The 25,033-nt window shown below is 38.3% G+C and overlaps 1 protein-coding gene across 4 annotated transcripts in view; it reads right to left on the reverse strand.

The window, feature by feature from the left end:
- ICA1 (islet cell autoantigen 1) overlaps positions 1 to 25,033 on the reverse strand; it is a 150,013-nt gene that overhangs the window by 114,881 nt on the left and 10,099 nt on the right. For 3 of the 4 annotated variants that reach the window (XM_032592417.1, XM_032592416.1, XM_030308012.2), the window contains exons 2-5: positions 13,430 to 13,532; positions 9,603 to 9,768; positions 5,494 to 5,566; positions 362 to 485 (exon numbers count right to left, since the gene is read on the reverse strand). In XM_032592417.1, the coding sequence (XP_032448308.1) occupies positions 362 to 485; positions 5,494 to 5,566; positions 9,603 to 9,768; positions 13,430 to 13,446 (380 nt within the window). In that variant the 5' untranslated portion in view covers positions 13,447 to 13,532. The remainder of the gene's footprint in view (positions 1 to 361; positions 486 to 5,493; positions 5,567 to 9,602; positions 9,769 to 13,429; positions 13,533 to 25,033) is intronic. The other variant, XM_032592415.1, reaches the window with a different exon arrangement.

Consider the following 25,033-nt stretch of genomic DNA (forward strand, 5'->3'; position numbering starts at 1 on the left):
CTGGTCTCATTAGGCTCCTGCTTTAATCAGAGGCTGGAAGGGGATCAGCCTGACTGCTATGGGCAATGCTGAAGGTCAAACATAAGCCTAGGCAGCACTCAGAGTGATTGCCAAATGAAACGCTCCCTACAGACCAGAAGAAATATGAAAAAAAGAAAAACTTAAAAAGTAATAGGGAGTAAAAAAAAATCATACATGTTATCTTAATCAGAGAGTTAAATACAGACTAATAACTGAGAACAGAGTAGCTCCTCAGTCTCAGGGGAGAGACTTCTAAAGAACAGGAGAGTCCCCTCCATGGCTGGGTAGACGCCAGATTCTCTGCTGACCCCCCAGTGGAGCCCCAGTGAAGGCCACACACCTTTGCTGGGAAGAAAAGCAGAGGGCCTTTCCCGTTGCTTGCATCATCTTTCCTGCTCTGGTTTTGTCTTGGAAGCCTTGGGATCGGAGAAATTTTCCCAGTTCGTTTTCTTCTTGAGACAAAACTGATGAAGAAAAGACCAAAAGGAGCCATGAACAATGAGCATTTTTATTACAGAGAGGAGAGACCCACCACAAGTTCCTCTCTCTTTTAGGAGGGAAAGACGGATGAAATTAAATCCACGTGGCAAGCTACAAGGTAAGCCCTCCCCCCACCACCATTTAACTTTCATGCTGTCCCTCCATTTGCAAAAGGAGAGATCAAATTCACTTGAGTACATCTGTCAGTGGGTTTGGTGCCCTGTAATCAGAACCAGAAAATGACCTCTGCACTGAAAAGCGAGCCGATAATGTGCCGCTTCGAGCTGAAATAAAGAAAGTTGGGTTTGTCAGTATGACTGTGGGAATCTTTTGTGGCTGCCTATAATATAGGGGGCCGGTTTCCTCTGCTTATTCTCTCTCACTGGCTTTTTGATCTCTGCTTTCTGAGGTACATTCTACTTGATTGCAAAGGCAATTCCATACCTTATTCATGACATGAGTTTTTGGTTGGAAGTGGGAGTGGGGATCAAGGGTGGGCAGGTAATCGGGTTGAAGTCTCATGGGGTTTTTAAATGCAGAGCTGGAACCATGAATCGGTCATGTCTAATCTGGCCTTATTTTTAAAGACAACCTCAGATGACACTGCTGGTGAGACAGTTATTGGTACAGCTTTCTGCAGATTCATTTGACAGTAAACATAACATGTCACAGAATTCTATGTATCTTTTGACATTGCACTTCTACTGTTAGCACTTTCCAAGGATTTAGTGAAATGGGCACAAAGCTGCAGACAGAAAAATAATCAAAACATCAATATTTATAGCAGCAAAACACTTTCTTTCTCTACCCTGGGGACTGATTTATAAACTAGTGTGTATCCAAACAATGGAATAGTGGGCTGTTACACAGCCACTGGTCCCAAATCCACATTTACCAACAGCTGAGCAAAGAATGACACTGAGCTTCCTAAATGTTTTCTTTTCAAAATATAGCCCTTCTAGGGACTGACTTTGACCACTACTCTGATTTCACATTTACTTATTTATGCATTACACATCATGTGTCTCTAAAATGTTTTTGAATGCTACTAGGATTCTTGTCCATTTTCATAAACAATCCAGAATTCCTTCAGAATGCACCCCATTCCTGACACAACCACTCCAATGAGAGCATTAGCCAGGAAACACAAATCCAAAGGTGAAGGTTACACTTGTTACTGCTTCCTTATTAATCTGTGACTGTAGTTCACATGAAACTTTCCAGAGGAAGACGTTTCTGGAATCCATTCTTCCTGAGAAATAAATGACTATCCTCCTTCCTCTCTGCCCCTCAAGAATCACATTGAGTTAAGTCTGCTCAAAGACTACTTCCCTATGAAGTAGTTGATCCCTGTTTCTCTGTGACAGCAGCGCCCTCTTGGCTTCTGGTATTAGGTTGTTGGGGGTCGGGCGTGTGTCTTCTATATCTTGACACTCTAACCTTCTCAGGACAGGGACCTCATCCAACTATGCACTCCCCAGGGTGAGCATAACGTCTTATACAGGGTACTATTAAGTGCTCGTAAAATTAAATTAACTATAATTTTTGCCTTATTATCCTCATATACTTTATTTCACTTTATTTTTCCTCACCACTTCCTATCCCACTTTGTTTCATTTTAAATGCTTAGCCATGATTCTATGTAGCTTAAAAAAAAACCCTATAATTATAAGAAGTTTTGTTGTTTTATATTACCTTCTATTCCTTCTCTCTACTTACTGATACGGGACTCGATCCACAACGAATATGTCCCTACGGACAGCAACTTCACATTTTGTTCATAATAGCACGAGGCTACTGTCATCTTTTTTTTTTTTTTTTACCTTGAAGTCTCAAGTCACATATAAATGAACATATTTAGCTTAAGGCTAGGAAGAAACCATTCATGGCACCTACACAATTACACAGTTGGTGAAATGTACTCTTTCCTGAATAAACCTCAGCAGGTTGAAGCATTTGAAAAATTACTTTTTGTTATTTTATGCACTTGAGGACTAAATCTAGGGTGTGAAATGGTTTCAAGAGCTGGACTCTAATTAATTGGCAGTGTTGTTCAGAGGGAGGCAGAAAACGTTTGAGCCTCATCAGACTCCAGCTTGGATTACTTAGTGATGACTATTATTTTCCAAGAAGGGATGCCCATTTCTTAATTTTGATTTTAAAATTCAAATACTGAAATTAATTTAGGGAGCTTTAAAATTCAGGTGCAACACAGGTATCAGATAACTCGCCAGTTTCCACTTACAAGGTTTAACTTAACCAGGACTTAAGAATTCAGACACACACAAAAAAAAAACCCTATAATATTTAATTGCTGATTAGATTTTCAGATGTTTCCTAAAAAGGGAACTAAAACCAATTAGATTGGCAGCATTAATTCACTCAGCACAGATTTATGGATGATCTAATACATACTAGGCACTGTTCTTGCCACTGGGAATAGAGAGACAGACAAGACACACAAGGTCCCTGCTCTTATGGAGCTTTTGTTCATGTGGCAGAGACAGAAAATAAAAAAAAATACGTACTCACAAATACAAAACCCAAAAAGAAAAATACCAGATAGAGCAGTAAGAAGAGGGGAGTAAGAGAAGCTGCTTTGGGCTAGGTGATCAGGAAAAGCCTCTCTGAGCAGGTGACCACTAAGCTGGGCTCTGAATGGCAAGAAGGGGGCCACTCTTTTTTTTTTTTTTTTAAATCCAAGTTAGTTAACATATAGTGTAATTATGGTTTCAGGAGAATTTAATGATTCATCACCTACATATTATACCCAGTGCTCATCCCAACAAGTGCCCTCCTTAGTACCCATTACCCATTTAGCCCATCCCCCCACCCAAGAAGGAGCCACTCTTAAGATAATTAGGGCAGGAACATTCCAGACATAGGAAATAGTGAGAGTAAAAGGCCTCAGGTAGCATGGTGGCTAAGGGCAAAAGTGGCTGGAGAGGTGAGCTGGGCCAGATCATGTAGGAATTCATAGACTATGGTATGGAAGTCTGGATCTTGATTCAATGTACATTTTTAAAGCTTTTTATTTTGCAAGAATTTTAGGCTTAGACTGTAAATAGAACAGAGTTCCTGTATACCCTTTTCAGCTTCTCCTAACATTAGTATCTTACATAATCATGGTACAATTTTCAAAACTAGGAAATTAACATTGGTAGAGTACTATCAACTAAACCACAACTTTATTTGAATTTTACTAGTTTTCCCATGAATGTCCTTTTTCTTCTAGGATCTAATCCAGGATCCGACCTTGAACTGAGTTATCGAGATTCCATCTCCTTCAATCTGTGACAGTTCCTCAGCCTTTCTTGTCTTTCATGACCTTCATGCCCTTTAAGAGTACTGGTTAGATATTTTGTAGAATGTCTCTCAACGTGGATTTGTCTTACTTCTCACAATTAGACTGGGGTTACAGATTTTGGGGAAGGAAACCACACAGGTGGAGTGGCCTTCTTAGTGCATGATACCAGGGCTACATGATACTAACAACACACTGTCACTACTGGTATCAATCTGGATCACTTGATTCAGGTGGTGTCTACTGGGTTTCTCCACTGTAAAATTATGATTTCTTTCTTTTGTAATTATTAAAAATCTTGGAAGGAAATACATGACACTGTGAAAATACCCAGTTTCTCCTCAAACTTTCGCCCATTAATTGTGCCACCTTTCAGTGAACCTTGCCTGCCACAATTCTTACTGTGGTATTTGCCTAATGATGATTTTGTGGTTCCCTCATTCCTTCTGTATTTATTAACTGAAACTATTTTATAAGGAAGAGCTGTTTCTTCTCCCCTGTTTGTCTATTTCCACACTGACTTAATGGATATTTACTTTACTTTACTTTATTGGTTATAATCCAGAACTACTGTTATTTATTTTGCTATTCAAATTGTCCCAGCTTAGACCATTGGGAGCTCTTTGACTGTGGTATAGACAATGGGCTGGAGAGGGCAAGGAGATCATTTAGGAAGCTGAAGCAAATCAAGTAGGACAGTGATAGACGGTGATGGCATGAACTAAGATAGTGAGAGGATGGAGACTAAGATGGAGAGAGGAAGGAGACTGAATGCTATTCAGGCAACAAAATGAACCAGCATTTAAGACTAACTGGATGTGGGATAGAGAAACGATGGGGGATGTATGTCCTGTGTCTTGATTTACTCAGAACTCAAGACTATGAAGCTATAGCCCAGAAGTCTTAACTTAGTAAACAGTAACATAGAAAATTTATCAAATTCTGCCACTAAGTCCTAGGATTTTGTACTTTCCCCCAAAGTCTTAATTAAAGACTAATGAAGGAAAATCATCAATTGTTACTTTGTGATTATTGGAAAGAGGTCTAGCAGCAGTCAAAAACAGAAAAGCTTCCCATGTTCTAGTCTCAGAAATATAGAAATTATACTATTAAATCATCTACGAATGGACATTTTAAAACATATTAACACATAACTTGATATTTAGCATTTCAGAGATAACTCTGAGTAATAACTTTAAGGCAGAATCCTATTTCCCAATAATCCAATATCCAACATAAAAAATGCTCATGAAGAAGCGCTATTGTCAAAATATAGTCAAGGAATTACCTATATGTGCTTTCTCTCTCCATTTTAAGAGGAACAAACCTGGATATAAGAGAGCCAGGGCAATCAAATAAAAACAACACCAATTTTTTTTAAAACCCAAACATAAAACTGAGAAAACTTTTTTATAATTAGGAAAATAAATGATATGTACTTACCCATGGGAGACCCAATATAAAGTTCTTGTTCTAGTTATTTGCATTGAATGATATACAACCTATGTAAAGAATTTCTGATAAAATTATTAGAGACCCTCCTTCCCACCAATTAAAGACCAAAGACAGCACTCCTCAATAGTAATTTCCTTGTCTTACTTCCTAAACATATGAAATGATGTATTAAGGCAAAATATCCTATTTCTCACTGTTTATCTGATCAATATGTATACTTAGGGCATACTTACAACATATTCTCTTTTGATAGAGTACAATTGCTTTAGACAAGTCCAAACAGGTTCTCTGAATCGAGTGAAACAGCTATAATAAAAACACAAACAAAATGTTAAAAAAAAACCAGACAGCAGTGAAATAAAAATTATTATACTGAACATAACTATAGTGTTTGATTTGCTCACTAAACATAAGATTGCAAGCCTAAGTATGCTTGGTGTTATGTGGTAAACGATGCAGGAACTGTGACCAGAGTCTTTAAAAATATGCTCATATTATTCTATATTTATTGGAATCCATCATCTTTGTGATCTTAATTAAGATCTCCAGAACAATAATTTCCTCCAGACTACTGAAATAATAGCTGAAAAACAGAAATCCTAAACGAAGGCACCAATTAGAGGACTCGGTAAACCAGAGACCAAATATTCATTCATAAGTTAATTTATTTCTTCTCCCACTTGATGTCTTTTTTTCTAATGTGGATCCCTCAATTAAGCATCATATTTAAAACACAACATTAGTTTATTTTGTGATCCTAATGTATTTTATGGCATGCTTAAACAACTCTATAAAAAGCCAACAAAAATCAACCAGCTGAATATTTAATTTAGAAGACATCTGGTAAAACGGAGTTTAGCTAGTAGCCCTGATCATTCATTTTCCCAATGATTTCATAAGATATACAGATAATTTGAAATCTAATGTAATGCCAAGGCCGTATCAGAGGAAGTTAATGGAAAAGCAGGTGGGTGATACTGAGAAGAATCTAACTAGATTTTAACCAACAGTGGTCCTGGTCTTTGCTTCAGAAACCTAACCAAGCTCAAGAGAAAATCAAACAGATACTTCACACTGTCTCTACCCTCTGTCTACCAACTCAGAGACCAGGGCTGGTATCAGTCGGAAAACCTAGCAAATATTCTGTCTCTGAAGAGCCACCTAAATGAGCCAGAGCAAAACTTTTCCCCCTCTCTTTGATCTTATTGGCCATGGTGATGTAATAGTTATGTGTTGGTATTATGAAGTACTTCACTGTTTGAGTTAAAACAGAGGATGTGAGGGGCGCCTGGGTGGCTTGGTCGGTTGAGCATCCGACTTCGGCTCGGGTCACGATCTCGCGGTCGGTGGGTTCGAGCCCCGCGTCGGGCTCTGTGCTGACAGCCCAGAGCCTGGAGCCTGTTTCAGATTCTGTGTCTCCCTCTCTCTGTGACCCTCCCCCGTTCATGCTCTGTCTCCCTCTGTCTCAAAAATAAATAAACATTAAAAAAAAAATTTGAAAAAAAAAAACAAAAAAAAACAGAGGATGTGTGTCATAATAAACATGACCAATTATCTAATAAAAAGAGATGCATGCATATATACTTAAAAGATTAAAAACCATTCCTGAAATGCTTAACATGATAAAACCTGGTCATGAAGAATATAAATTTTGCTATATCTTATTTCATTACACTGTATCCTCTATTTAGAAAAGAGCGAGAGGGAAAAGAAAAACCTTTATCATAAAAGAAAACAGAGAATCAGCAGTCTGAATCTCTTCCTTAACAAATGCTTGATATCAGGATTCTGGGTCACAAACCACCAACACATAGTAATTCCCGAATATAGGACCAAGAAGTTCAAAAAGTATGTTCTGATGTCACTGTTCATTTTTTTAAAAAAACCGAGGTGTAAATTAAATGCAACTGGGGCACCTGGATAGCTCAGTCAGTTGAGTGTTTGACTTGATTTTGGCTCAGGTCACGGACCTCACGGTTCATGAGATGGGGCCCCACGTCAGGCTCTGTGCTAACAGCATGGAGCCTGCTTGGGGTTCTCTTTCTCCCTGTCTCTCTGCCCCTCCCCCAGTCATGCCCTCGCTTGCTCACTTCTTCCAAAATAAATAAACTTAAAAAAAATAAGTGCAATAAAATGCGCACCTCCGGAATGTCCACTTCTGCAGGCCTACACTCTTCTCACCACATCCAAACTAAGAAACCAAAGACCATCTACTATGTTGTGGCACTCACTAAAAGACCTGCCATCACAGGTTACTTTTGTCTGTTCTTAAGAGCTGTTTTTGAGAAAATATTTCATTAACAGCTAATTCTTGACACATATTTAAACTTAGTGCAACATTTCTATCTATATTAACTTCCCAACAGATTATAGTAGAATCTGACCATTATTATAACTTGGCAATAAACTTTTCTTATGCTGGCAGAATAAAAGTTCTTGTTTCATAAACTAGTGTTCTGTGGATAACTTAGGGTAAGAACACATCAAAATGGTTTCCACATCATTTACATAGGTTTTATTGATGGAATCCATGCTCTCTACAAACATCAATACTAGTTTGAACATTTTTGCAACAAACACCTCTATTGTGTAACATTATTAGTCTCAACTAAGTACTGTGGATGTTATGTGCCTCGGACAGCAGCTATTTTGATTAAAGTACAGTTGGTTCAGCAAAAATGCTGCCAGGGGCGAATAAGCATAAAAATAAAATTACCATATTGTGTTTAATGAACTAATAATTACATATTGAATTCCTTTTTGAATAATACTTGTATTTACTGGGTTGTTAAAAAGAAAAATAATAAAGGTACAAGACGTGAAAAGCATATGCAATTTATAATCATTTCAATTATATGCAGAATACTAAAATCAGAACAGATGCCTCCTGGTTCTACTTTTCTCCACTGTTAGCAATCTCCATTAGAACATTCCCATCAAACCTAGCTTCAATTTGAACAATTCCAGAGACAGGGGAAAGGGCTGGGAACTGATATTTATTGCATTAACACGCACACTGATTCAGTTAGTATTTACTGAATGTGTATAGTGTGTCTGGCTGAGGATACTATGGTGAATAAGGCTGACATGGAATTTGATCTGTTAGTGGAAGTAAGGCAGACAAATGCATAAACATTTGGGATATTTTCATGAAAGATACATACTATGAACAGGGGCCCTGGGTCTGGTTCTCCCCTCAGAGGCACAGAATGAATTATCCTTCTCCCACATGACAGACCTTTCTATACAATCAAGAACTAATATAGGTCCCCTTAAGCCTCTCTGTTCCAGTATAACCTTTCGAAATCCTGGGCTTTTTACTCTAGTCCTGTTAAATGTGCAGTTCATTATCTTTAGCTTATATGCTTGTTTGTCTGTTTGTTGAGAGAGGGGGTGGGGGAGAGGGGCAAAGGGAAAGGAGGAGAGAGGGAGAGAGAGGATCTTAAGCAGAGCTTAAGCTCCCACTGTGTGTGGAGCCCAAAGCGGGGGTCGATCCCATGACCCTGGGATCATGACCCGAGCAGAAATCAAGAGTTGGATGTTCAACGAATTGAGACCCCAGGCACTCCCTAGCTTTGATGTTAAATTTAGAGATAATTTTGAATTCTTATCAGGTCGTGTACTGTTCCTCACAGAAGTGATAAGTAGGCTTTTTAAATTTTAATCTAAACTATTGGCAGAATGTCTAGCAAGATAGGGAGTTAGTGGGCCTTCTACTAGTTATATTAGTATTTGGGAGTCAACCAGATAGGAATTCAACTTACTGTATTTTTAACTAATCTAACTAAATATCTGCTTAGTTCATTCATTCAAGAATTTTATTAGACTCTACTGGGATCTTGTGCTATCATCTTTTCCCTTTTTTAGAATGTAAGTATTTGCCTGACCCTAGTGTAATACCATGTGCAATGGGTTTCTGTTTCCATTAACTTTTTTCAACAAGCATTTATTGAGAATTTACCACTTGCCATGCAATCCAGCCACAAACTTGAAAAACAAATTAACTGAAGCATACTAGTGGTTACATAAGAATTTGTAGGTTTTTAAAAAATATGCTGGGATTAGGGTACATGGGTGGCTCAGTTGGGTGAGCACCCGATTCTTGATTTTAGCTCAGGTCACGATTCCAGGGTCGTGGGATCGAGTCCTACGTCGGGCTCCGTGCTGAGTGTGGAGCCTACAGCCTACTTAAGATTCTTTCTCTTTCTCTCAAATAAAAAACTATATATATGTATATATTCTGGAATTGAATTTACCTCATCCTAGATTTTCCTCAAGAACTAGTTCGCAATATGTTTTCAGATACAAAGCTCACCTAGGCTTGCCCAGGTGACCAGCTCACCTCTAGCTTGGCATCCAGGTCTGCATCAGAGGCAACAACATGCTCATCTTCTTTCTTCCCTGTGGCTTTAATAAAGGCTTGCTTCGTTTCCCAATACTTCTGCTGCATCTTATTTACTACAGACTTATCTTGAGTATATCGATCCTGTAAGTCCCAGGGATAACTGCTAAAAAAACATTTAAAGAGGTATCTTATTCACGACTTTCATAAATATTAAGCTATTTTAGTGTGAACAAATCTATCTAACCATTATATAATAACATTAACAAACATACAGATACTTTCTTATGTGGTTATTACACCAAAAAAGTCAACCAACTCTTACTGTGAAACCTTAAAAGTTAGTGAGGAAATCAAGGGGCTTTTGCAGGAAATTGAGAAGCTAAACCTTGAAGAGTTTAGCTACCAGCAGGTTGGACATACTCCTTTTCCAAGTGGAGAAAGTAAGGCCAAACTAGGCAGGGTGCCTGGTTCAAGCAGCCCAGGGAGTTAATAGAGATAAGGCCAGACACCAATGTTCTCTCCACTCTAGCATTAGAGCCGACAGTGAAGTGATGGCAGAAAAGTAGAGATAAGGGGTTGAAAAATAGCACATTTAAAATGTGTCCTAGAGGTACCTAAAACAGTCAAACTCATAGAATCAGAAAGGAAAACAGTGGTTACCAAGAGGCTGGATGGGGTGAGAGGGAAATAGGAAACCATTACTGAAGGGGTGCAAGGTTTCAATTATGCAAGATGAGTAAATTCTAGATGTCTTGCTGTACAACACTGTACCTATACTTAACTGTATTGTACACTTAAAAAGTTGTTAAAAGGGCACATCTCATGTTAAGTAGTCTTACCACAGTGAAATGAAATTAAAAAAATAAAAAACAATTAAAAAAATCTTTACCGATTTCTGATACTAAAAATTTAAATTTTTTTAAATGTTTACTTATCTTTGAGAAAGACAGAGAGAGAAAGAGAGACAGAGAGAGAGCAGAGAAGGGGCAGAGAGAGTGAGAGAGACACAGAATCTGAAGCAGGCTCTGAGCTGTGAGCACAAAGCCCAACGTGGGGCTCAAACTCATGAGCCGTGAGATCATGACCTGAGCCGAAGTGGGATGCTTAACTGACTGAGCCAACCAGGTGTCCCTGATATTAAAACTTTAAATTCTTAAACATAAATGTTTAAAATACAGATAGGAAAAAAAAATTCTTTCAGAAAGGACACAGTATATGTAAAAAAGAAATTAGAAAAAGAATTGAGATGAAACCAAATTCTGTAAAAGACCAGAGCACCTCAAATATTGACAGAAATGTTGTCATAGTGTTCTATATCTCCCCATGTTGTCTACACCCTCCTCCTGTCTAGAGTTCCTAGTGCACAGGTCCACACAGGATCCCTTGTTTCTCCTCTCTGCAGACATGTACCTTTTTCCACTGCATGCTATCACTACTCCAAAGGTGCCAGACCTGAGTCCTAAAGCATAAGTTGCTTTACATTACTACATAAAAATACCTATACCTTGAAACTTGGTGATTTCTACTCTCCTTCCAGATGGCATTTACAATTTTCCACACACAAATTTATTCTTAAAAAGTCAAAAGGGGTTTCAGATAACTTCTTTACAAAGGTTATCATTAGAGGAGTAGGATTTGGGGGACCTTCATGGTTTCTGCCTTATTTAAAAGTTTCTTTTTATATGTATAGACTTGTTGAACCACTATGCTCTACACCTGAAACTAATTAACACTGTGTGTCAACTATACTTGAATTAAAAATTGTTTTACTATGAGCTCACATCAGAGAAAACAAGTGGAAAAGTATATAACTTTTATGTAAAAGAGAAAATCTATCTCTATAAATATGTGCTTTAAAAGATTGGAAGGCGGTACCGGGTGGCTCAGTCAGTTAAGCATCTGACTTTGGTTCAGGTAATGATCTCACAGTCTGTGACTTCGAGCCCCGAGTCAGGCTCTGTGCTGACAGCTTAGAGCCTGAAGCCTGCTTCAGATTCGGTGTCTCCCTCTCTCTCTGCTCCTCCCTGGCTCGCACTCTCTTTCTCTCTCTCAAAACTAAACATTAAAAAAAAAAAAACATTAAAAGACTGGAAGGATATACCCTCCAAAACTATTTTGGGGAAACAGAATTTTTAGGAGTGGGGAATAGGGTGGACTTCTTTGTACTGTACCTTTTATTTACTTACTTATGTACTTATTTATTTATTGTGAAAGGTCATGGATTAAAAAAAAATTTCCATTTTGAAAAAAAGACAAAGACAAAGGGACTTCAGAGATCTAATGAACACCCCTCACCTCTGTCATTTAACAAATGAGGTATCTTAGGTTTCAAAAGCTTACGAATTCTGCCCAAAGTCACACAGGATTAAAATCCAGGCCAGGGCTCATTTCAATGTTTTCTGCAGCCACTGCATTTCAGCAGCAAGCAATGTGGTGGCAGAGTTAGAGGGAAAAAGACTTTGGAGAAGTGCCCACTTCTTAGGGCTCTCCTGTCTCTCTTAGGTGCATGACTACCTACTTCCCTAGTCTGCTGCCAGGGTATGACAGCCAGTATGAGGGTCACAGGATGGAGCCACCCCTTTGTCTTAACGAAGCAAGATGGAACAATTAAGAAAACAGTCTGACAACTCTTGGTTACAAAGCTGGCAAATGGTGATACTCAGGGAAACTAAATCCCTTAGCCATTTATTAATTATCCTTTAAAACTTGTTACATTTTAAGACATGCAAAATTCTTTTAAGGTTTGACATTTGATACTACAGAGGCCTTGGGCCTGATTACTTCTTTACTGAGACAGGAAGGATTAAAAAGTATATTCCTAAAAAATAATAATAAAATTAAAAAATTAAAAGTATATTTATAATTAATTGTACACTTGAAACATGAAAATACACATCACAATTTTTCATGCTACAAATTCAAGAGATGAAACATGACAAAGATCTACCTGCATGGTCGGTCATGAGTTCAAAATGGTTCAGAAACACTGCTTGTAGCAAATCTGGAATTTCTAAGATGTTTGATATGCTGCTGAGATGTGTTATAGGCATGTAAGTGACAGTGCTAACATTGCCATGATTACATTTGACTCAGCATCATCATCTTCTAACCATATTTACCTCCTAAGTGTTCATGAAGGTTGAAGTCATGACTATAAATTAATGAGTCTGGGTTCGTGTTCACTCATTATTTTATAGCTGCCCTATATCAAGTTTCCTGATAACACTAATAACCTATAAATAAAATAGTGCTAAAAAAATTACATTTGAAAAACTGGTAGTAAGAAAAGCCATTAGATTCTCAAAAGAAAAGTTATATGTAAATTAATTTCTTAAGAGAATATACATTACATAAGAACTTATAATATTTTTAGTTATTTGGTTTCCATATTTATTTAGAAAAGATATTTAAACTTGACTAAACTCCATATTGGATAACGGCTAACATTATTTACTGCTAATGTGACTCCTGATTTTTCTTTTTCTTTTTCTTTTTATACAGATTCCTTTCTATCTACCTATTTACTCATATTTTTTTAGTTTTTGTTCTTTGAGAGAGAGTGAGCAGGGGAGAAGGGCAGAGGGAGAGAGAGAGAATCTTAAGTAGGCTCCATGCTCAGCATGGAGCCTGATTTAGGGCTTGATCCCACAACCGTGGAATCCTGACCTGAGCCAAAATCAAGAGTCAGATGCTCAACCAACTGAGCCACCCAGGCGCCCCTAAATCATGATTTTTCTATGCAACACAGATTTACTGAGCATATACAATGTGCTTTATTCTTTCATTAGTCTCTCCCAATTCAGAAAAGACAACAAATTACTTACCATTTGTGTCCTGACATGTTTTCTTCTTCTTCTTTTTTCTACTGTTGATGATTTGGGGAGAAGGGGCAGGGAAAAAGCATGAGAGGATAAGTTATATTATAACCTGAAATAAAACAAATGTTTAACAGTTAACACTATAATTATATGTTAATCTGACACACATAAAATTTTCCAATCCTAAACCATTTATAATTGTATTTTAGGGGCCAAACACTATTACTCAGTAACATTGTACACTGGTGTTGAGAATAGTTTAACGCTGGAAGAAATATCCCAGATGAAGTATAAGCAGCAAAAAGGCAGATTGCATGAGAAAAGCAGGTTGCAAACGACTATATAAAATATGAGACCACAAAATACAAAATAACTGAAGTATACAAATATTATATAGTAAAGGTACAAAAAATGGCTAATGATAAACACTAAATTCCAGATGGCATTTAGCACTGCAGAAGTGGGTGGGGGATATTATTCAAGAGGGGTACATAGGAGCTTCAACTGTACTCATAGTGTTCTCTTTGTTAAGACTGATGGTGAATAGATTGCATCTATGTGTCTCTTTATAGATTAGAAATATTTCATAAATGTGCTCACTTTGGCAGCATATACACCAAAATTGGGACAATAAAGAGAAGATTAGCACGAGAAACCCCAAACCAGGAAACCCCACCCACCCACCCATCTACCCAAGAGAATTGGAAGGCAGAAAATACAAAGGATCATGTGTTAACTGTAGAGTTTGGTGGGGAGAGTTGTGAGGGTCCAGACTCCCTGGTGCTTCTTAATCTGTTCTGGGTCACAGGAAAGAAGAAAAGTAGGTCCTTGGTGCTTAAGACTTGATCTTGTGGTTGGCCTTTGGCTATGCTGCTGCCTGACTCTGTCCCCTCCCAGGGACTGACCCTTAGCCTAAGTAGCCCTTGGTATGTGGGCTCTGGCATAGGGTCCTGAACTTGCCAGGGTTCCCCATCACAGGGAAGATGAAGGAAATTGGGGAATTAATCACAACCCCTCCAGTGTATGAGGGTATTGGCCTAGCCACAGGTAATTCTTTGCCTGATCTCTCTCCCATGCCCTGGGAAATAGCTCTCAATTTTTTATTTTTAATTATCATTTGAAATAGAGTCCTTAGGTAGCCAGGAAAGAAAACAAAATATTTCATAATCAATGTTTCCAAAAAATGAGCCAACACATTGAAAACAAAACAACAACAACACACACACACACACACACACACACACACACACACACGCGCGTGCGCACACACACACACACACACACACACAAAAGGCTAACATTAGATACCAAGAAAGGGTAGAAAGGAGGAAAATGTGACTATTTTAGTTCTTACTGTCCTAACATTGTATTTTCATCTCATTAGTAAATATGGAAGTAACTCTAGTTTTTGTCCCCCACTTTCTTTGCCCTACTCAGGAAAATGGCCATCCTCAGGGGCAGAGCAAACCAACCCAACCCAACCACATTTGCCTACCAGTTTCTGGGAAGACTGGAGAGATTGTTACCTAAAGGAATGGCCTCTGTCCAGACACAGAATGCTGGCTGCCAGAGTGAATGCTCAGCACAGGAGTGCTTCTGGCTACTCCACAAAATCAACCCACCTGTTCTCCCTCTGCATCAGAAAGGGTCCTGGCAATCAATGCCTCTCAATGATTAATTTTTTTTAATGTTTTAAGGAAACTAAAATGAAAGTGTTAAAATTCCAGGCTTCAGGTGTAGGGACAGTAGAGGAAGGAAGACATTTTGCTGGAGTGTCTGGATGCCTCTGAAATGACAGCATCCAATAATCAGCATGTCTTTTCCTCCTGGAGGGCATCCAAGTTTTTGGACAAGATGCTTTGGGAATGACATTCATGATGAGTAACCTTTGCCCTCTACTCAGTAAATCATGGAAAGGCCACTCACTTCTAGTCTTAACACCCACACAGCTTCCCTGCAAGTATGCATTTGCTTTATTTAGCTTTAAGCTTCCAACACAATTTCTCATGAAAAGGTACTGTTCAAGGAAACAAAATTATAGTCTTTCCTTGAGTCCAATTTCACCATGAACTATTAGGACAGTTGATACTTTTTCATTTTTAATTAACACTTAATTATTTTTAATTGTGGTAAAAAACAAAATTTATCCTCTTAACAATTTTTTAATGTGCATTACAGTATTGTTAACTATATGTATATTGTTATATAACAGATCTCCAGAACTTTTTCATCTTGCATGACTGAAACTCTATACCCATTGAACCATTCCTCATTTCCTCCACTGCCCCCCCAACACTGGCAACCACCATTCTTCCTGTTTCTATGAGTTTCACTATCTTAGACACATCATATAAGTGAAATCATGCAGTATGTCATTTTTGTGACTGGTTTATTTTACTTAGCGTAAGGGTGTCAAGGTTCATCCATGTTGTAACCTATGACAGGTTTTCCTTCTTTTTAAAGGTGGAATAATATTCCATTGTATGTACAAAGCTTATTTCTTTACCCATCCATCCACTGATGGACATTTAGGTTGCTTCCAGATTTTGGCTATGAATAATACTGCAATGAACAAGGGTGTCCAAATATCCAGGTTTTTTATATATACATATCCAGAAATGGGACTGATAGATCGTATGGTAGTTCTTTTTTTTTTAATGTTTTATTTTTGACAGAAAGCTTTTGCACACATGCACAAGAGAGGGGGAGGGGCAGAGAGACAGGGGGACAGAGGATCTGAGCAGGCTCTGTGCCAACAGTAGACAGCCTGATGCAGGGCTCTGTGCTGAGAGCCGAGAGCCTGATGTGGGGCTCCAACTCACAAACCGCGTGATCATGACCTGAGGCGAAGTCAGACACTTAACTGACTGAGCCACCCAGGCACCCCTCATATTGTAGTTCTATTTTTGATTTTTGAGGAACCTCCATACTTTTTTCCACAGTGACTGCACCATTGTAAAATCCTACCAACAGTACTCCAAGATTTTCAGTTTCTCCATATCCTCCCCAACACCTGTTGTTTACCTTTTCTTCCTTTTTCTTCCTTCCTTTCTTTCTTCTTTTTCTCTTTCTTTCTTTCTTTCTTTCTTTCTTTTCTGTCTTTCTTTCTTTCTTTTCTTTCTTTCTTTCTTTCTTTCTTCCTTTTTTTCTTGTGGTAGGAGTCACCCTAATGGATGTGAGGTGGTATCTCACTGTGATTTTGATTTACATTTCCCTGATCACTAGTGATGTCGAGCCTCTTTTCAATGCTTACTATCCATTTGCATATCTTCTTTAGACAAACGTCTATTCAAGTCCTTTGCCAGTTTTTCAATTGGACAATTATGTTATTGCATTGTAGGAGTCCTTTATATATTCTTAATATTAACGCTTTACAGTTTGCAAATACTTTCTCCTTTTCGGTAGGTTGACTTTTCACTGTTGATTGTTTCCTTTGCTAAAACGTTTTCATTTTCGATTATTAAAGTATTTAACAATTTAATTTCTTTGTCATGTAATGATAATAAAAATCACTGAGCAAAAGGGATGCCTGGCTGGCTCAGTTGGTGGAGCACGCAACTTTTGATCTCCGGTTGTAACTTTGAACTCCATGTTGGGTGTGGAGATTACTTAAAAATAAAAACTTTAAAAAAAATCACTGAGCACACTGCCCCTTCTACTTGGACTTTTAAGCTATTTCTGGATTATGATGCCAGTGTTCCTCAAGGTACTGTTTATAGGCCACGTACACTGGAATCTTCTGGGGTGTTAACAGGCAGATTCCTAGGCCTCATTCCTTTACCTAATGATCCAAAATCTCTGGGCAGTCTGGGAATCTGCATTTGTAACAGGCTTTGCAAGTGATTATGAAGCACATTAAGTCTGAATACCATAGCTAAATGGCATACAGGAAAAACCCTTTCTGGAAATGGATCTTAACCTGCTGAATTATAATATAGTACTACAGCAAAGAAATCATGGGTGGGAAAATCAGATCAACTCTACAGGGCATATCTAAATGTCTCATGAGAAGGCAGCTGTAGTCAGGACTCCCATCTCCAGCCCCATACACCAGGGACAATTAACACACATTTTAAGATTTCTGCACAAAATTCACCTCATCTTGCCCTACCACTTTCTAAATTCACAGCGTCAAAATCACTACTTTAAAAAATCATTATAATTCTCATCCATTCCTTCATTTCAGTTCAACAGTTTGGTTTATCTAACATGCACCACACATCTAATTATATGCACCAGGCACTGTCCTAGCCTCAAGGAACCTACAGTCTAGATCAGCTCTGTCCAGTAGAAATACACTATAAGCTACATATGTAATTTTAAATGATTGAATAGCCATGTTAAAAAGTAAAAAGAAACAGGGGTGCCTGGATGGCTCAGTGGGTTAAGCGTCTGACTTCGGCTCAGGTCATGATCTCGCAGTTTGTGAGTTCAAGCCCCACGTCGGACTCTGTGCTGACAGCTCAGAGCTTGGAGCCTGCTTCGGATTCTGTGTCTCTCTCTCTGCCCCTCCCCTGCTCATACTCTGTCTCTCAAATATAAATAAACATTAAAAATTAAAAAAAGTAAAAAGAAACAGTAAAAAAGTTTTAAATAATATATTTTATTCAACTCAATATATCTAAAATATTATTTCAACATATAATCAATAAGTAATTTACTGATATATTTTGCAACCGTGTTTTTGTACCATCTGAAATCTGGTGTGTATTTTATACTTACAGTACATCTCAATTGAGACTTGCCACATTAAGTGCTCAATGGCCACTTGTTGGTTATTAGTACAGTACTGGACAATGTAGGTTGAGCCATTAAGATAGACTTATAAACATAATGTCCAGATCCAGGAGACTCTTGAAATTTGCAAGGGACATATAAAAAGATCTTTGTGAACCCCCAAATTTGTAAAATCTGCTGTTAAAAAATCGTTTTCCCTATTAAACACTATAAAGTCTAAAATAAGCTAATACTACAATTCATGATTCTGCAAAGGAGGCTGTATCTCCACTTCTGCCATGAGACACTTATGAAAGAAGTCCATAATGAATGGTATCATGTCTCAAGCATTTGAATGGCAGAGAGAATAGGGCACCTGGGTGGCTCAGTCAGTTGAGTGTCCGACTTCAGCTCAGGTCATGATCTCATGGTTCAGTTTATGAGTTTGAGCCCCACACTGGGCTCTGTGCTCAGAGCCTGGAGCCTGTTCTGGATTCTGTGTCTCCCTCTCTCTCTGTCCCTCCCCTGCTCGTGCTCTGTCTCTCTGTCTCTAAAAAATAAATAAACATTTTTTAAAAATGTTTTTTTAAATGAATGGCACAGAGAAGATTTCCCAAAGTTCTGCTTGTGGCCATACTGCTTTGGGAGACAAGCAAAGAAAAGGAAGCATCAAGCTGCTTATGGACTTTCCATGACATGAGTGCCATGAAAAGAAAAAGAAAAGCACAAACACTGTTAAATTCACAGGATATGACCATATGAATGTTTGTGTTTCACTAAACTCTATCCCCAAGGAAGGACAAAGCAGATGAGTCAATAAGAATTAAGACTTTCTCGGGGCGCCTGGGTGGCGCAGTCGGTTAAGCGTCCGACTTCAGCCAGGTCACGATCTCGCAGTCCGTGAGTTCGAGCCCCGTGTCAGGCTCTGGGCTGATGGCTCAGAGCCTGGAGCCTGTTTCCGATTCTGTGTCTCCCTCTCTCTCTGCCCCTCCCCCGTTCATGCTCTGTCTCTCTCTCTGTCCCAAAAATAAATAAACGTTGAAAAAAAAAAATTAAAAAAAAAAAAAAAAAAAGAATTAAGACTTTCTCAAAGAAGTAAGGACCCAAGAGTTAACAGATCAATAAAAAGGAAATTCCTGGGGTTCCTGGCTGGCTAAGTGGGTAGAGCATGTGATTCTTGATCTGGGGGTCATGGGTTCAAGCCCCCCATTGGCCGTTGAGCTTACTTAAAAAGACAGTAAGTTCCTAATTTTGATGTAACAACCCAGATGGTATGGGGATGGGTTAGTGAGGAGTGGCCTCTTTGTACTAAGGGGGAAAGATGTCTGTTCAAAGGCGGAAGTGCTGCTGAGGTCAGCACCTTCTTAGGTGACACAAAGCCTACCAACCTAACCCTCCTAGACTTAACCAGGCTGCACCTTGAAGTAGTTTACCTCATGCCAGGCAGTAAGACCACAGCTGTTCTCAGCCACACCCATGTGGCTGAGAGGCCATTCTGCCTTGTGGGGAGAATTGGGGGAACGGGGATGAGGGATACTTCATTCAGTGTTTGTACCGGAGCTCCAGGCAATGATTCTGCTTATTTTTCCTCTATGCTTTTCTTACATGCTTGCTGTGGTGTCTTCAGTTTTAGTCACCCATGCATACAGGCTACAACTTGCGTTTTATTTCCTACAGCCATTGAAAAGCCATTTGGAACACAATAGATGGCCAATACCTAAGACAAAGTTTTTTCCAAATACTCCATGGTTCTCAGAATGCTAAAGCAAGCCTGTGTTAAACAAAGTTTGATGCACTGTTGCAAAGAAGAGGAGTTGGTTTGTCCTCAGATGCCTTAAACCCTTCTACTAGAGTCTCCTCCTTGGAAATCTAACATGGGGAAGTATTTTCATTCCACATAGGCTGGCTTCAGCCACAGTGAACATTTGTTCTGGCCCAGAATCCTTTTCTATGAGCTTATGGAGTTAGCTGATGGCACCTCCAATTACATTTGAGTTATGCAAAGAATTTAAAACTCTTCAGCCAACACTTAACAGAGTAAAGGTAAGATAGTAGTTACATTTCACTGTATCAGTACTTTGAATCTGGAAAAATATTACAATAGCTTTCTTTTGAATCACATTTTCTAAGTGTGTTGTGTATCTTGTGCAGTTTTAAGTCTCAAATTACCTTTCCAACTTTAGCAGATTTTTCTCTTCCATCAGTGAGTAGTTTTTCTTTTAGATGGAGCACTAGTTGAAACTGAGTCCAGAATCCCTTTTCCCTGTATCTGTACTGAGCATATGGTGGATTCTCTTGAATTGTAGATCTGAGTCACTGCCAAATTTGTCTTTTCCCAACTTATTCAAAATTCCTATTTTCCAACTAAAAATCATCACTGAGAGCTCCTCAGTACTGCTGTGCACACCAGCATTTAGCTTTCTTTGGGAAGTGGGCCATTTTTCCCCCATAAGAAACACACTTTTCAAGTGATGTGGGTGCAAAGTGGTACATTTGCATCCTAGAGTAAAATCACGCATTCCCAAACACCAGCTTCATGGCACCACACATCACTAAACAAGTGCAAATCTGTTCACATCCCAACATTCCTGAAGCTAGGATATGTCCTACAATTGATACCTTGTCAACGGTCTGCCAGTCACTTTTTTTTTTCTTCACAGAACATAAAATGGTAAAAGGTATCATGAGCAATGGTTTCTTATATTTGATGAAATAAAGAATAATTATTTAAAATAAATCTTCAGTTCGGGGTACCTGAGTGGCTCAGTCAGTAAGTGTCTGACTTCGGCCCAGGTCATGATCTCGCAGTTTGTGAGTCTGAGCCCCATGTCAGGCTCTGTGCTGGGAGCCTGGAGCCTGTTTCGGATTCTGTGTCTCCCTCTCTTTCTGTCCCTCTCCCCGCTTATGCTCTGTCTGTCTCTCTCTCAAAAGTAAATAAACATTAAAATTAAACCTCAGTAAAAACACATCACTACATGCCACAGACTTTAGGGGCTATTTGTGTATAACCAAAAAGGAGAACCTGAAGTCAGGGAACGCCAGGTGTTACTGTGATGTAGAATGAGTGTCATAACAGAGGAAGTGTCCAGGGTTAGGTGAAAAAAAGGGAAGAGGAACCAGACCTGGCTTCTAAGGTGGCCTCTGGGCTGAGTTTCTAACAATCAGTAGAGGCTGGCCAGATGAAGGGTAAGAGTGGGGGCAGCAGGAGTGGGTGGTGGGTAGGTGGTGGTAATAATTCCAGACAGAGGGAAAACAATGACCAAATTCCTGCACAGCAGAACTGCGTGGTGTGTGCATGCAACCATAAGTAGTTGTGCATTCCTAAACCCTAAAGATGAGACATGGCTGAGGAGACATAGGGACCAATCTCTGAGGCCACCTTCTGTCCCTTTCAGCATCTAGATATATTCTATAGCCACTGGAGGGTAGACACTCACTGTGGTTTACTTCACATCGAGTGAGCACCTTCTATGTCCTGTCTTCACTTGAGAGATCATCCTTACTATCCATAACAAATGCTGGAAGCCTGTGGAATGCCTCTTGAATTTAGCCTCCAACTACACAATCTGTAATTTTCTGCCAATTCCATCTTCCCATTATTTCAGAGATTATTTTCATCTAGAAATATTACCAGTTTTCAATATCTTGCTTTGTCTTTGGTTTATTTCTCTGGTGCAGTCTCAGAATTAATGCACATCATATAATTTAGAGCCTAGAGGGAGTTGAGAAACAATCAAATGAAGCCCCTTTCTTGCACACCATATAGAATTGTCGAATCACTATGTTACACACCTGAAAACAGTAACGCTATATATCAATTACACTTCAATAATAAAAATTAAAACAAATGGAAAATCAAAGAATTAAAAACTAAATGAAATAACATGGGGACCTGTGATCCAGGGAGGTGACTAATGGGTCTGAGAAAACAAAGCCAAGGAGCTTCAGAGCCAAGGCTTCAATGAGGGCTCCTGATGGCTTGCCTAATGAAAACAATATAAATCTGTCAGAGGTTCTAGGGACTGAGTTAAAAAATAACTTAATGTTTGTACATTTCTGTTGCTCCAAGTCATTTTTCACCTTTTTTTTCCCCGGAGGATTATCTCTGGTCACTTTTTTTTATGTCAATGATTTTTATAATTTTCTACAAAGAGAAGGAAGTGTATGTTTTAAGTATAAATGCTAAAACACTTTCAGTAAAAACAGAAAAATGATTCCTCCAGACGTAATTAACTATATTATTTTTAAAACACATACTGATTCAATCACACTCACACATAGTTGAAAGATTCCTACAGAGGGTGGGAAGTTGAAGTAGCCTTCCATGCTTTCAAAAGCTAAATATTAATTAAAGTAACATCATTTTGGGGCCTGGATGGCTCAGTTGGTAGAGCATGTGACTCTTGATCTGAGGGTTATGATTTCGAGCTCCATGCTGGGTGCAAAGTTTACTTAATAAAAAATATATATTAATAAAGTGATGTGATTTTGAGTAGCATTTACAGGTGTTTTTCCTATCTCTCAGATATCACATAGCTTTTCTGTGCATATTTTGATAAAGTTATGATTACTTGAGCATTCTATGTAACTTTAAATGGGATTCTGTTTTTAGTTGAGTTTTGTGTCTCCTGCAAGTGATTTCTGACACTTCACAAATTTGCAAGTAAAAGTAAAACACAATCATGCTTCAATTTTGTGAGTCAGCAAACCTTATGAGAGGAAAATAGATTTCTTAACCTTATTTAAGGCAGCTAAAAGATGAGTGAGTTTTTATTTAAGCCCTACACCTGCAAATCATTGTTAAAATCTGCATTTTCTGTTAGTGAACTGGAGTCTTAGGATGTTTTTAAATGATCATTTAATTCACATTGATATAGCTCAGATACTACATACAGGCATTAGTTAAGCTTAATGCTTCCCTAAACCTATTAAAACCACATTCCTAAAGTAAATTTTTTAATGTCAAAATATTTGTCTCCCAATACAAAATAAAAGCCACTAAGCCCATGATCATGCTGCACATTTGTGCCTTCTTCAAGTCACTTCACCTATCTTACCTCACTTTGCTTGTCTGTGGAACAGTAGACCAGGCTAGCTGACATGTCGGATGTCCTCAGTCACAAAAACTATAAAGCTGACTTTAATTAAGTTTAAAGACATTTATATCTAAGAGAAAGCTTCAAGATAATGAACACATCTTCCTTTTTAAAAATGAGCTAATTGAGGTTCTAAAAATGGGGAAGTTCTCAAGAAGGAAAGCTGGAATTGAAACACTAATCTCTTATTAGCAACCTGGTGCTCTCTTCAGCTTCTCCCTCTTTCCCAAGAGATATTTCTCAAAGGAAAATATCCAACACAGCATTTCATATTCTAAGAAACTAAAAAAAGAACAAGTCAAGATAGTCTCTAAAAGACCATCATCCTCACCATTAATGTTAGTTTAAAATGTTATGTTCCCACAAAACAAACAAACCGCAAAACTCAAATAGCTCATTGGGGTGACTGGGTGATTCAGTCAGTTAAGCATCTAACTTAAGCTCAGGTCATGATCTCAAGGTTTGTGGGTTCAAGCCCTGTGTCAGGCTCTGCACTGACAGCTCAGAGCCTGGAGCCTGCTTTGGATTCTGTGTGTCTCTCTCTGCCCCTTCCCTGCTCTCTGTCTCTGTCTCTCTCAAAAATAATAAACATTAAAAAAAATAAGAAAAAAAAAACCTCAAACAGCTCAGAAGGGACATGAGTTAGATTTTGCTCATCTCTTATTTAAAGAACAGCTTGCAAAGGACAATCAATGGTGAATTTTCTGCTACAACAACAACAAAAAAGAAAACATGGCAGAAATAACAAAGAAGCTGGCATTTGAAAACAACAAACCTTAAAGAAATCCACAAGAACAAATAATATAAAATGGATTAAAAGACTAGAGACAGGAAAAGAAAAACTAGGTTGTCTTTGCTAAAGAAAAGATTTTTGAAAACCCTTGCCTATAAACTGTACTCACCTTTGATTTTATTTAGGTTGGTTTACATAACTTTCAAAGGTCAATTCAAATTTAGCATACAGATTTTAATCTCTAGTACTTATGGTAGTTTTTTCTCTAAAACCTCAACTTCAAAAGGTGAAATAGGGGCGCCTGGGTGGCGCAGTCGGTTAAGCGTCCGACTTCAGCCAGGTCACGATCTCGCGGTCCGTGAGTTCGAGCCCCGCGTCGGGCTCTGGGCTGATGGCTCAGAGCCTGGAGCCTGTTTCCGATTCTGTGTCTCCCTCTCTCTCTGCCCCTCCCCCGTTCATGCTCTGTCTCTCTCTGTCCCAAAAATAAATAAACGTTGAAAAAAAAAATAAAAAAAAAAAAAGGGTGAAATAGGAAGGAACACCAGAGTCAGATAAAGTTCGCAATCGCCTCCTACAAAGAAATACTGTATACTCTTCAACTGCCAGCACAGGATATTATTAAATGATAGTAATACATGTTTTCCTTAAATTATAGTTTAAAACTGCATTTTACAATTGGAAAACTCTTAACAATTTAAAAAAAATTTATAGAAGAATTATCTGAAATAAGTGTATCTTTTAACATTGTGTTGTCCAAATACAGTAACTGCTAGCCACATATGGATATTGACACTTGAAAGATGGCTAGTCTGAATATAGGTATGCTTTTAGTCTACACTGGATTTTGAAGACTTAGTATATCCCCCCAAACGGTAAAATGGCTCACTGATAAATCTACATTTTATTTATATTTAATATTTATATAAAGTATATATATTTTATATCAACACATTTGTATATATTCATATTTTTGATAAAAGCTGTATCAAAACATTATATGTAAATACCTACTTATACATTCTATTTTATATTTAATTATATTTTATATGTTATATGTGTATTTTT

Source organism: Lynx canadensis, chromosome A2, assembly GCF_007474595.2.
Source record: "Lynx canadensis isolate LIC74 chromosome A2, mLynCan4.pri.v2, whole genome shotgun sequence".
Taxonomy (NCBI): Eukaryota; Metazoa; Chordata; class Mammalia; order Carnivora; family Felidae; genus Lynx; species Lynx canadensis.